The 14,396-nt window shown below is 44.4% G+C and overlaps 1 protein-coding gene across 1 annotated transcript in view; it reads right to left on the bottom strand.

The window, feature by feature from the left end:
* Window positions 1-14,396, bottom strand: part of Tph2 (tryptophan hydroxylase 2) — a 101,922-nt gene that overhangs the window by 56,376 nt on the left and 31,150 nt on the right. The window contains exons 6-7 of the mRNA XM_085683140.2: window positions 8,472-8,668; window positions 3,945-4,080 (exon numbers count right to left, since the gene is read on the bottom strand). Coding sequence (XP_085539266.1) covers window positions 3,945-4,080; window positions 8,472-8,668 — 333 coding nt within the window. The remainder of the gene's footprint in view (window positions 1-3,944; window positions 4,081-8,471; window positions 8,669-14,396) is intronic.

The following is a 14,396-nucleotide window of genomic DNA, read 5'->3' as shown; positions in this document are numbered from 1 at the left end:
AGAAAAAGCACAGTGCTATTTGCACATAAGTTAATATACTGAAAAAAAAAGTCATTATATGTTGAAATCTGTGATAGCAAACTCCTCCTGGACTGGCAGAGAAAAGAGTCCCTTTTGCAGACAATGTCTCTTTGTGCCTTTCGTTCCCATTTCTACCCAAGCCTTCACAGCTCTCCCTTGTCTCATTAGTGCCGCCTCCACCGCCACAGTTCAACACCTGGGGGGCTGCAATTGAACGGGGAAGAACAGGCACCAAACACAGCAGCCACGCTGAACCTCACAAATTGGAAACTCTGCCCTTCTTGATGCCGTTCAATTGAAAAAGCGAGATTTCATTCTAAAGACAATGCCTGTGGAAGCTGTTGGGCAGGAAAGGGCACTTCTAAGTACAGTATTTTATGGGTCCAAACCGTGTCACTAAAAAGAGACTGAACTTTGTAATCCACAAGGATTAAAAGGATCTCTACAGGGAATTTATTCTGCATAGCATATTTCTGGAAGGCTATAATAGAAACCAGTAGCAAGGGGAAGAAAAGGAACTTGCTGTGTACAGTATACCCTTTGAATTCTGGGCCCTATATGTGCATCAGTTGTTATAAAATCATCATTTTAAACAAATAAATATTATGAAAATTAAGGCTAAGGAAACTAATCCCTAATGTCTTGCCACACAAGCATTAGAGTCCCAAGGTAGATGACACCAGAGGAGGAATGACTCTCAAGGTCACCCTTTGCACACACACATCCACATATCCACATACACATAAACACATGTATACACATATATAGACTACACAATCGAATGAATTGGTTGATAAACAAGACAACACAAAATTAGTGAGTTCCCAGATTCTCCTCTTGTCTGTGTGTCCACGGGACTCCTACAATTTGAAAGGACCATTGTCCAGAAGTCCAGACACAGAAATGAAGAGTCTCTTCTGGACATTGGCAGAACTGCAGCCCTCATGAGCTCATTGTACCTGTGGTCACATGCACAAAGTCAAGCCAAATCAACGTTCTCACACGGAGTGGGGAGGAGTTCAGGAATCATCTTCAGTCATGGGTGGAGATCTTTGGATAGCCGGTGGCTTCCAGGGAAGAGAGCGTCAGTTTCCTTTATGAGTATGGGCTCTGCCATATCAGCCATGAGCTGGTGAGTAGCCCTCAGACCTAGAAATAGCTAGGCAGCACAGATTGAACTCAGGTCGTTATATATACAGAGAAGAAAGAGGTAGAGGGATGGAAGTGGATTTGAAAGGAGTTACAGGCATGAATGGGGTGAATACGCTCAAAATACATTGTCTTAAATCCTCAAAGTAATAAAAAATTCAAGTTCTCAATTCTTTTTAGTACAATCTTCAAGTTCACTTCTGAACTCCAGAACTAAGGTCTTCTTTATCAGGAAATCCCAACCCCGATTATCTCAAAGACAGCATATTCCAATGCAAATCCTCCTCTTCATTTCCTCAGCTTCTTCATCCAGTAATCTTAACAATTACTAGAAATAATAAGTCATTTACTTTCTCAATAAAAACTTTACCATTACCTTAGGGGACTTCCCTCTCCTTGTCTTTAACTACAATCAGAAAACATTAAGTCCTTTCCTATAGGGTTAAGAGAACATGAAAGAGACGCCCCACTGCTTCATTGCTTCCCCTTAACTCAACACCTGATGTGGAACCTGTCAGCACCCTAGCCAACGTTCCATCTCTATTATTCTCCACACTACCGCAGCGCCCAGTCTCTTTCTGAAGATCATGCTTCAGAACCTTGGACAGTTCCCCAGGCCCTTCCACATAAACCAAAACCCATTTGCCCTAGGTTGACAAACGACTTTGATGTGCTCGGATGACTTCCACCCCTGATATAAGTTGTACCATAGCCACTCTATGCTCTATGAAAGCTGCTTCTGAGACCTTCTGCGTGCCTCCACGACTGTGTTTGCTTGTCCCTTGTGCTTGCTTGTCCCTTCGCTTGGAGCTCTCTGCTCAACATTTCCAGCGTCTATTCTTGTTCTAGTCTCTCTGGATGGTTCTGTCCTCTGGGATTCTCTAATGCAATACCCCTAAACAAACTCTTTTCTGATTATTTGTGAGTCTACCTCCCCTGCCAGATGTCAACTGCTTTAAGGGGAAAAAAAAAGCAAAGCAAACTATATTTTATTCATCTCTAAATCGGCTGTACCTCCCTGCTAACACTGCACATAAATATTGCTGAATGAATTGGCTGCAAGTACTTTGGTAAAAATGTAACACATTATCCCAAAATTTTATAGACTTCTGTGGCTAAAATCTCATTTCTTGGCCCTCTCTTTCTGCATACCTATTGGCACGCTATCACGGGTCTCAGGAGGGCCAGTTACTCAAAAAGAGCTAACAAAGTGCCTGCTATTTGTAAACAGGGCCATTTGTAAACCCTCTGGGCTAGATTTAGAGATTGCCTTTCTAACTCTGACAATGCTCCTTTGAGTACTCCACTCTAAGAGGCATTGCTTTTCCAAATGTCTGGAGTCCTATAAGTAACCTTTGTTTACCCTGAAACGCTTTCAGAGAAGCTGAATGGAGCTAAAAAAAAAACAACATAGTGCCCCTACAGGGACCCACCTGGCCAGCGGTTCGTGCCAGCCTAGGAGGGGGATGGAAGCTGCAGAATCCCAGCTCTAACCCCTGCCCACCTCCGCACTTATCAGCCACTTAACTGCTTGGACCTCGAGGGCTCTCGGCTCCCCTGTGAAGACCTTGGCAGCCCATTAATCATGTGCTTATTCAAGGAAAACAGCATCATAAGCAAAGTGATAACTCGAGTGCCTTGAAGAACAGTGAGCAAGAAATTAGCCTAAAATTGGGGTGAGGCATTTATCTGAATGGAGCCCAGGGAGGCAGACAACCACGGCAGGGCCCAGCCTCGGGGTCTGTCCCTTCCTTGCTCTTCTGACTTGGGATATTTGCACTCAGATCTCTGCTCTAATGTCCTCTGCCAATGGGCATCTGGGGGACCCACAGCAAAAGGTAAAGCAATTGGTTCTCCATATCTTCCTCCTGTTCCATCTGCCTTCACAGGACCTACCAGCAGTCATTGGTATGACTGACGCTTAATGTCATATTACCTGTCCGCTTACATACTAACCATTGCTCTCCATCTTGTCAGCCCAGGGAGACAAGGGGTTGTCTGTTCCCAAACGACCCAAGCACATAGGTATTTCCCAAGAGGTATTACTTTTCGAAGTATGGCAAGCAGAATATAAGGCATCAAGCACTTGTAGACTGTATAATCCCATTTATGGGAAGGCTAACTGTTCAACAGTTAGGGGTTTACCGTTCACCACAACCCCACCACCCCTACTGCTCACCCACAACGTCATTAGATGACCCACTCTTATGGCTTCTCTGTCTGCTCTTAACTTCCCATTGGCAAGGAAGGAATGGTCGTAAGGGCCACAGATGAGTCTTTTGTGCAAAACTGACAAGTAAAAAAAAAAATCAAATGCTTTGTTGCTATGATGAAAGGAATGGAAGAACATTCAAGAAGCTAAGAATGCCAGGCGGTGGTGGCGCACACCTTTAATCCCAGCACTCGGAAGGCAGAGGCAGGTGGATCTCTGAGTTCGAGACCAACCTGGTCTACAGAGTGAGTTCCAGGACAGCCAGGGCTACACAGAGACACCATATCTCGAAAAACAGAAGAGGAGGAGGAGGAGGAAGCTAAGAAGGAAAAGAAAGAAGACTGCCCCAAGCAGAACATTAAATTTTGCAGTTAAATAAGAGAGATGACCCCAGCTAGAATATCAGAAGCCCAGGGTACCAGCTGAAGATGTTGATCTTCCAGACTGTTCTCCTTTCTCCAGACAAGTGCTGTGGTTCCCAGTGCTGAAAATGTGAAATCAAGTCAAGTAAGCTTATACAGTAATGACCTTCACGCAGTTTAACACAGAATACTGTACTCACGGTTCTGGGGTGTAGAGGGGGTCTGAGCCATGCCGCACATACTGAGTACAATGGAATACTCTATAGGCCAGGCCAGCCAGGAAGTCTCTTGGGCTCAGGTAGCCAGCCACCGGTCTCACCGTGAAGCCAGACCGCTCTAAAGAGACAAGAAGAAGAATCAACTAAACTCAGACCTTGGGACCTGAGGGCCCATATATTTTTTTCTTAATAATCTTTCAAGAACTATAAGTTCATTTACCATTCTGGACACTTGTTATGCATGCTTTCATTCTTTGGAAAAAGTCTTTGGCAATGATAGTCATTAAATAATACATTCATACGTGATAATACATTCATTAAATAATATTCATTAAATAATACATTCTTGCATGATGAAGTTTTAGAGTCTCTGTTATTTGCAAAATCATCCAGGTTTTAAAACTCCTGATGAAGGAATGACACATCCTATTAACAGACATCATGCTTGTGGACTCCGGTGACTAAAATATGCTTTTGCTCATGAGTGATGGTTTCCAGGGGAACAAGATGTTCATTAAAAAAGAAGGTTAAAAATATTTTTAGGGACCTAAATTCAGAAGCCAAACTCGGATAAGAAAACTCAAAGATGTAGGAGGAGATTATAACCTAACGTGGTGCCTACTACACACTCTCGGTTTCCGCCCCTGGGTATCCGCTCTGCATGCCAGTGTTGAGCAACACGCAGCGAAGGCTCCCCCTCAATCAGCATCTTGGAATTATTTCTTTTTGTGCAAGCCCCTCCACACATCATTGTGTTGTGCTGCCCTTTGTCCTATTGCACAGAGAATCACTGTGATCTGAGGTGTCCCCGAAGCACCACATACTAGATTGTTTTGTGAGAGCGAGAATGAAAATAAGAATACGATTAAAGTCTGAAGTTACCATTCACAAAAGAAATCTATGGCTCATCATTGATCCCACTTTTATGAAAAAAGGTATAAGGTGTTTTACTGAAATATTGTGTTTTAAAATGGTTATTTTATATTGATTGCTCTCTTTTAGGAGTATGGTTGTTTCTAGTAAAAACGTATATATTTAAAATGTCAAACACATTTTTATAAATATACAGTCAAATGATTGCAAAGTCAGCCTAATATACCTGTCTCTACATAGATCCATGTGTGTGGTTAAGAGCACCATAAAAATCTACTCTCAAGAAAAATGCCACAATGTAACATAGTGTGCCCAGCCATAGTCATTGTGCAAGTTAGGTCTCTAGACTTACTCACTGTGCATAAGGGCAACTTTGCAGCCTTTGACTAAAGTCTCCCATTTCTCTTACTCTCACACCTCAGTAACCACTGATAGATTGTCTGGTTCTGTTTTATTTGGTTTTAGACTCCATCTACAACGGGCCCATCTGTTCTTTGTCTTCCTGGCTTTTGGTTTATCTCTCTTAGCGTCATATCCGGGAGGACTTTCCCAGGATGCGAGCATTGCACAGACCCTCATTCGGAAAACAACTTATTAGAGAGTACCTCAGGATGGTTGGAAACAGCAAGAAAAGGCAAAGCCAACAAAGTTTGTAAAACAAGCCCATTTTGGGATTTCTGGTACCAACATATAAATAGCACCGTTCTCAGGCCTCCCTGGGGCCATAACTCTAGCAGCATTATGTTTATGCCAAGAATTTCCAACCTGGATTGTTCTCCTGAGTATCAAAAGGATAAGTCTATTTTCTTCCTTTTCTATATTACATCAGTTATGGCAATATATCTCAAATGTGGGGCATAAGTTGGTATGTTTTTATTTTAATAGTTTTATATTTTATTCTGTGCAAGTTAGAAAAACGTAAAATTTTGCCATCGAGAACACTGACTCTGTATATACTACTGGCTTAGAAGTGTCTGCTTCATATAAATGAGGCACTTTTTTAAACGAGTCAATTAAAAGCAACTCGAACCCACGCACTTGAACTTGCCTTGTGTCTGCTGTGAGCCAGTGAGTGATTCAAACCGAACTCTACGCCGACTTGAGCGAAAAGAGCGACTTGGGAGGAAGAGATGGCAAAAGCTGTGGGGTGTTATTCTAATGACTAAGGCTGAGAAACAAGAGAGCAAAATATAAATCCTATGTAGGAGAAATGAATCCCATTGTGAACATACAGATTGCAGGCCTCCCTGTGAGCTGCCAAGTTGCCAGAACGGTCTAGCTAAAACCACAGCAAAACTCCCTATGTAACTAGGTGCTAATGAAGTGAGGCTGATCAGTGGCTTTCTGTCTCTTCTAAGTCACAAATGCAGTGTCGCGGACAACGTTCACACACCCAGACTTATCCTCCATGGCCAGGGCTAGCTGTGGCTCTCAGAGACACAGCTATAAGACTATCGTGCATTCTGATCCACATGTGACAGAGAACAAAAGCGGGGGAGAGGGAGTTCGGAAAACTATTATCACCAGGGATCACAGAGGAGCCAGAACATTGTCTGAACCTTCAAGAATTAAAGGATGGCATTTGAACAGAAGTACGAGCAGCCCACAGCCAGAACAGATCGTATGCGTAGGACGATGCAACAGGATGTGCTTGGAGAGTTGGGTCAGGGCCTTACATTGAGGCCAAGAAATTTCGGCTCCTCCAAATTCAGCCCTGGTCTATGTCTGTCTGTCCTGGTATTCAGCGGATAGGGAGATGTCAGTAAGCTTGGAGGATATGAGGATCAGGCACCTTCTTCTATAAGCCAAGGACTTGGGCAGCAGGAGTCTAATTTCATATCACAGGAATGAGATTTGAACCATGTCTCTCTTCCTGGGAGGAGACACAAAGATCCTAAACCCCCTCGAAGGCCATTAATAGACAGCTGTCTAACCCTGCTGTGGGAGGTCATAGCCAAGTCAGGTCCCTCTCTAGCAGGAGCTTTATTTACAGAACGAAGACACACACCATTGTCCCCGCCTATAAGAGTCTATCCAAACAGGCCTGTCAATCACCTAGACAGGACAAAGTCCCACAGGAAAAGTTGTTTGTTTTAAGGAATTTGGAAATAGTATAAAACCTATCTAAAGCATAGATTGAAGCAAAGGTCCCTTTGGCCATTACCTACTCTCACCCCTTGAGGGTGTACTTTGCTTTACTATATAATAAATTCTGTTTTCTACAGTATTCTCTCTGTGTCTCATTATAGGAGTTCTTTGGAGGGCTATCACATTCACCAGAGCAAAGGGGGAGTCTAGGCTGAGATCCTGATAATGATAGAATAGCTTTGTACTTTTCAATGTTCACATCAAAATGACTACATAAGTGCCCACATAACTCCCTTAGTTCTTTTTTTCATCTTAGATCACAAAACTCAAAATGTTGATCAATCTAGCCCTACCTTTAACAATTGTCAATTCCAGTTGTTTAATTTATCTATTTATTTATTTTACATACCAGCCACAGTTTCCCTTCCTTCCTCTCCTCTTACTCCCTCCCTCCACCTCTCCTCTACCCACCCCCATTCGCTCCTCCTTTGTCTCCAAGTAGAGGGGGCCTCTGGGAGCTTCTAAGCCAACCTGTGAGGGGGAAAGTAATGTTTTAGGTAATGTTTGTGTGGAGGCAATGGACAGGTTAGTCAAGGGGGAGGGCACACTTAAGAATGAAGATGGTCAAATGGTGGGTAGAAGGGTACCCTTAATGTGGGTAGAAGAAGTGGAATGAAGGAAAAGGCTTGGCAAATGGAGTGTCCCAAAGCAGCAAGTGGCAGTCTGGCGGATTCCAGGGAGAAGCAAGAAAGAAACATAGTAGCCCTCCAAAAGTGCACACAGCCCAATCACCTTTGAGTCTGCAAATGTTGTCTAACTTGGACCAGTCACCTTTAGAGATGTGATCTAATACTGCTTCCGAGATGAGGCTATTATTATCCAAGTGGAGGATTTAAAATCATAAAGGTCTTTACAAGAAAGAAGCAGGGACCAGGCAGTAGAGGCATACACCTTTGATCCCAGCACTCGGGAGGCAGAAGCAGGAGGATCTCTGTGAGTTCAAGTCCAGCCTGGTCTATGAAGTGAGTTTCCAGGCAGTCAGAGTTACTGCACAGAGAAAGCCTGTCTGGGGGCAGGGGAGCAGAAGAGCCAGAAATGGCATGGAGACAATGGAAGTCAAAGGCTAGAGTGATGACAAGCAGTAGCCACGGGTCAGGCAGTGCAGGCAGGTAGACTCCAACAACTGAAAAAGGCAAGGGAACAGAAGCCCCCTAAAGGAATTCCACCCCTTCAACTCCTTGATCATAGATAGATGTATGATCTCCAGTAATAAGTATAAGTAATAATTTGTGTTCAGAAGATGCTCAAATCTAGTGTTTTTTGGCAAGTATCCTTTCCAGCTTACCATTTATAACCACAAACCTCAGAGAAAGAGCTCACAAATAGCCAAATCCATTTCTCCAGTCAAGAGTTCATTGCCAGCAGATTCGGTGCTCCTCTTTCTAAGCCTCTACTTTCTCCTTTCAGAAAAGGGGCTCATGGTGCACCATCATCCCCTTAAAAAGCCAGTGGGGATGGGAGTAGGGAGGGACAGCTGCAGAATCTTACCTTTCAGGAACATAGAGACGTCCTCCAGTTGAGGCACATTGTCTTCACGATAGCCACAGTACTTGGTCAGCAGGGGGAAGTTCTTCAGGTACTCTCGGCAAGCATGGGTGGGGTAGAGTTTGGAGAGCTCCCGGAACACAACGCCCCAAGTTTTAGTTTCTTCTTCTGTATACTCCACCCTAGGAATGGGCTGGCCACTGAGCAGGCAGGAAGAGAAACAGTCAGTGAATCTAACTTTATACCACTGGGTCAAAGAGTCTGACATTAATGTAAGCCAAGTTTCACAAACACACACACACACACACACACACACACACACACAAGCGTGCAAACTAAGTGCTTAAAGGGATTCCATTAAGTACTTAAATAAATGCCAGTTGTCGATTCCACATTCCTATCTGGATCCTTGTATGAGTGTTTTTATTGTAGGCTGGGTGATGGTGGCGCATGCCTTTAATCCCAGCACTTGAGAGACAGAAGCAGTCAGATCTCCGGGTTTGAGCTCAGCCTAGTTTACAGAGTGAGTTCCAGGACAGGCTCCAAAGCTACACAGAGAAACCCTGTCTTGAAGAAAGAGTTTTTCCATTGTTACATCTTCACATATCCTCCTAGAAACTCGACAAGACGCATGGTCTTTGTGTATGTGTGACTGTCTTCGGATGGTAGGGGGTATGTGGATGTGCATGTACGTATGGAGTGGTGTGCACATGTGGAGCAATGTGCGCATGTGAGGCTGTGTGCACATATGGAGTGGTGTGCATGTGTGGAGTAGTGTGCATGTGTGGAGTGGTATGCACGTGTAAAGCAGTATGCACATGTGGAGTGGTGTGCACGTGTGGAGGGGTGTACATGTGTGGAGTGGTGTGTGTGTGTGTGTGTAGCAGTGTGCACATGTAGAGCAGTGTGCGTGTGTGGAATGCTGTGCACGTGTGCAGTGGTGTGCACATGTGAAGCAGTGTGCATGTGTGGAGTAGTATACATGTGTGGAGTGGTATGCACGTGTAAAGCAGTATGCACATGTGGAGTGGTGTGCACGTGTGGAGGGGTGTATGTGTGTGGAGCGGTGTGCACATGTAGAGCAGTATGCGCGTGTGGAATGCTGTGCACATGTGGGACAGTGTGCACATATGGAGCAGTGTCCACATGTGGAGTGGTGTGCATGTGTGGAATGGTGTGCACGTACGGAGTGGCGTATGCATGTGGAGCAGTGTGCACATGTGCAGTGCTGCGCACGTGTGGAGTACAATGCATATGTGCAGTGGTGTGCATATGTGGAGTGGTGTGCTCTGTGGAGTGCTGTGCACACGTGGAGTGCTATGCATGTGTGGAGCAGTATGCACATGTGGAGCAGTGTGCACACGTGGAGCAGTGTGCATGTGTGGAGTGCTGTGCACGTGTGGAGCGGTGTGCACGTGCAGCTGAGATCAGAAGAGGACCTAAGTATCCTCTGCTCTACTGTGCTCCACCTTCTTCCCTTGAGGCAGGATCTCTCACTGAACCTGGAACTCAAATCTTCAGCTAGCTTGGCTGATTGCCCATCCCCATGAATCTTCCTCTCTCCCCCCAGCACACCAAGTACTGAGGTTAAAGGCATACAGTCACACCCAACTTTCCCCTGGTGATGGAGATCCAAGCCCAGGTCCTCATGTTTGCCCAGCAGGGGCTCTGACCCACTGAACCATCTCCCCGGTTCCAAGATTTATGCTCTTAAGCTGAGATGGGTAACAAGTAATGGTTCTGTGTTGGAAGCCAGTGGTTTAGGTGCAAGGCTCCTAGGAGGGTCTTTTCTGCAGCTACGAGACAACAATAATAAACGGATTATTCGGTTGAAAATAAAATTGCTTCCTGAGTTCTCTTTGTTCCTTGCCCAGACTCACCCCAATTTCCAAGTGTAATTTTGTGATTATTTGTTCAGTGCCCAAAATGTCTGGCAAACTCTAAAAGTCTGTGCTGAATTTAGACGAGTTTTTGTAAACTGCCAAATAAGAAACATTTATTGCAGGTCATACTGAAAGGCAGATATGTGAAGCCCTCTTAGTTCAAGACTAGCGTTAATGAACTTGTCCCGAAAAGGGGCCAGAAAGTAAATATTGTGAGCTGTGGGATCACGTGATCTCTGCCACAATTCTACTACGGTACCCTCAAAACAGCCATAGAGAAAATGGATAAAGAAAATCTACCTATGTCCTAATAAACACCTCTTTATGGGTCCATAAGCAGCAGTGTGAGGGTGGCTGGATTTGACTAGTAACAGATCATCTTGGATCAGGGCAGTCATGGAAGGCTCCCTTGGGGAGGCGAGCTTGAGCTGGCACCGAAGACTACAGAGTACCCAGAGTTCCCTCCTAAACCGGTAACAAGAAGTGCTGATTTAACAGTAGATAGTGGCCATGAGCAGAGAACACGGCTGTCAGTGTCAAATGAGACCTGAGAGATAATGGGACCATTGCTGGGTACCTTTGCAAGCTATTAAGTAAGGAACTTAAATCCGAATTTAGCATCTTTGACATCTATTCCGATATCATTGTCATCTATGTACTCACAGATAAGTACATCTGTAATCTCAATACTTGGGAAGTTGAGGCAGGGAAAGTTCAAGGAAAGCCTGGGCTAATAGCAAATTTTAGGCTAGCCTGGATTACAATGCTATGTATTTTGAATTAAGTTTGAGAAATCTATTGTAATGTGCTTTTAGCAGCTTGTCCCAATAGCTACCCTGTCTTCTAAACAGACAGTTCCTATAATTAGTGAACACACACACACCTGGCACTTCAAATGCAATCTACTACTGCAGGTGGTCACCACAGGTGCCCACCCTCAGACAGAACAATCCCTGCCATTGCAGGGTCATTGCAGCAGCAGGGCACTATCAAAGAACTGGATCATTCTGGAGCATCCCAGAGGTCGTAACAAAGACGAACAGAAGAAGAAGAACAGGCTCCCACACAGATCTCACCGACTCCCAAACCCAGCCCTCTACATATTTTTATGTTCCTGTCAAAATACATTCTGTTTAACACTGAAGTCCAAATGTAGTTCCTGCTGCCCCCAAATTGTTTGTATTTTTAATTAAAATGCATGCGAAATGGAGGAATAATGCATAGCAAAGAAAGAACTAGAAATTAACATTTGCTTTCTCTAAGTACCGAGAGGGGGGCTTATGCAGACCAAATTAAAATAAGGTTGTCCCTGTTTAAATTTGGCCATTGATAACAAATTAAATTACAACCTGGCAAATATTTGCTGGGGAGAACAAGAGTGTAAGTCCTAACCCCCATGGAGAATTTAGACCAAAAGCTTGATATGAGAAAAATGAGAAAAGATGCAAGAAATAAATGTATAAGTGGGCCGCCTCTGGATCCAGAAATCCTTCTAAATCAATCTCAGCAGGGAAGGCCAATAAACCTAATAAGAGTTGCACATGCTCTGAAGGGGGAAAAGCGATAGGGCCGAAACGCTGAAAAATCATTTGAGAAGAATCGTTAGGTCAACCTCTCCTTTGGTATCAATCCACAGACACCCAGCAGTTCAAAGGCACGCTGGATGGAGCCAACAGGGCACAAAAGAAGAGTAAGTATGAATTAGGGCAAAAGCAGAGAACTGCACAGGTCTCTCGCTTGATGAATTTCCCACGGCGCAATCTTGGGAATATGAATGGCTGCGGATAGTCTCTGGTTCTGCACGCCTGCCCGGCCAGGGGAGCTCAGTCACCTGCTCACCGAAAGGATGGCTAACGTCCTGCTGGTACCCAGAGTCCAGGTGAGGCCCTGCTCTTCTGGAGCAGTGACTTCTCACACCACTTGGACCCCTGCTCTGGACAATTCTTTAAATAGTTTTAAACCTCATTAAAAAGAAAAGGCTAGGTTATTCCATTTCATGTCAATTGAAAACTATCCAAAGCACGGGAAATATAAGAAGCTCCTATTTTCTATGTCGTCTCAACAAGTATATACTAATATCAACTATTTGTGAGATGACTACATGGCACACGCTTTTAAAGTTAAGTGCTTGTCCATAAATTAACCCATTTGATTCTCACCACTCCATAAATAGATACTATTATTATCCATATTTCATACACAAGGGAAGTGAAACTCCAAGAGATTGCCTAAAACCCCAGAGCCAGGCTTATTTTGCAGCATAAAACAGTGGTCTTCCTTGATTTGCTTATACAAGTGAGATTAAAAATGCACTCCTGTCATTGACTCATGTCACATACCAAACTAAGGTGTTCAGGTGCAGGTGTGCATGTGTGTGAGTGTGTGCACACGCGTGTGTGTGTAAAAATATTACCTACATTCATGCCTACAATATTAGCATTTGTGTTCTTGTAGATCACCAAAAGCATTTTCACAATTTTTTTTTAAAGTTTCTTAATGAGACTAGAGGTCGGACTGGGTACCTCAACAGAATAAAGATGCAGTTGGGGCACCAGGGATACAAAGCCATCCCGATTTTTTAAATTATATCATTACTTTAATAGCATATGGATGTTTTGCCTAAATGTATGGCTGTGTGCCTCTTGTGCTGCAGAGGCCAGAAAAGGGCAGCAGATGCCCTCGAGCTGAATTTACAGGTGGTTGTGAGCTCTCAAGGGGGTACTGGAACTCAAACCTAGGTTCTCCAGAAGAGCCGACAGCACTCTCAGTCTCTGGCCTATCTCTGCTGCCCCATGTTTCAACAGCTCGAACCTGACAATAGGAAAAATAAAAACAGTCGTGAGGAAACTCCAAGTGTGTTGCATTTGCTGTGGGTTAGCGGGCAGCTATTGGTTTGGGTTGGTTTGGATTTGTTTAATAATTCCACTTAAGAAGAGTGCCCAAAGAGGTCTCCTGACTTTTGGAGGCCTGGAATATTACATATAATATATGTATGTATGTGTGTATGTATATACATGTATATATGTATACACATATATATCCTTACTGTTTTCAGTGGGTACAGGTCAAAATGAGGGTATAACAGGCTCCTATCTCAGCATCCTGAACTCTGCTATAGACTAGCAATAAAGTGACTTCAACTTTCCACGTTCTAGAGAGAACACCCAGCATTTGAAGTCAGCTCTGTCTTGCAGGTCCTCTCCGCCAACCAACTCTCCCCATACCATCCTTTTTGTCAGATCACAGACCTCCCCTGCCAGGGCTATGGGGAGTTAGAGATGGTTAGGATTGCGGTCGACATTTGATTTCTTTAATGGAAAAATCAGGTTCTTTCCTCTTCCCTCTGTCTGAATGTTAGAGCCCCTTCATGTGACCATTTCTAAAGACTGTACACACTCCTGTTGCATTCACTTTCCCAGGTGAAACTCTCTACAGCAGTAAGCCCACACCCACCGTGGTACTGCCACCTGAAGAGAACTGTCCCGGGGGCATCCTTTGGAAGCCTGGGGGTGTGGTACCCTCTTGATATGTGCCCTCTGAGATATAAGGTTGAAATGAATTTATAGCCAAATGCTCAGCAAGATGCAGAGATTTCCGGGCGATCCAGTGTGCTGTGCGTGGGATGAAGCTTGGAAAGCCTGCCCTATCCAGCGCTCTTCGGTTCCCTGCAGGCAGAAGACCCTGGTGGATGTTTTCACCTCATGTGAAGAGGCACCACAGGCTCCCAAACAACAGTGTGCCCAGTCCCCGAAAAAGGATCAGGAATGTGAATGCTGAAAGGGCCCAGGGGGTGAGCAGATCATGTTTCTGCATACAAAGCAAGGAAGAGGAGGATGGTACCTTCAGAAAACAATGTTCAACACAGTGCAGAGAGCGGCACTTTGACAGAGAAGGCCTTGTCAGAGAGAAGCTGCCTGAACTAGGGCGAACATGGCCTAGGGCCCACCATGGACATTCTAACAACTTCATGAAAAAAAAAAGTTCTCTTCCTCTGTCCTACCTGACAGACAATAATTCCTCCACAGAATCTAGAGTCAGAAGGAAA

This window comes from Myodes glareolus, chromosome 26 (genome assembly GCF_982192425.1).
Source record: "Myodes glareolus chromosome 26, mMyoGla1.1, whole genome shotgun sequence".
NCBI lineage: Eukaryota > Metazoa > Chordata > Mammalia > Rodentia > Cricetidae > Myodes > Myodes glareolus.
The sequence above is the reverse complement of the archived record's forward strand: the minus strand, read 5'-3'. Positions and strand labels throughout refer to the sequence as shown.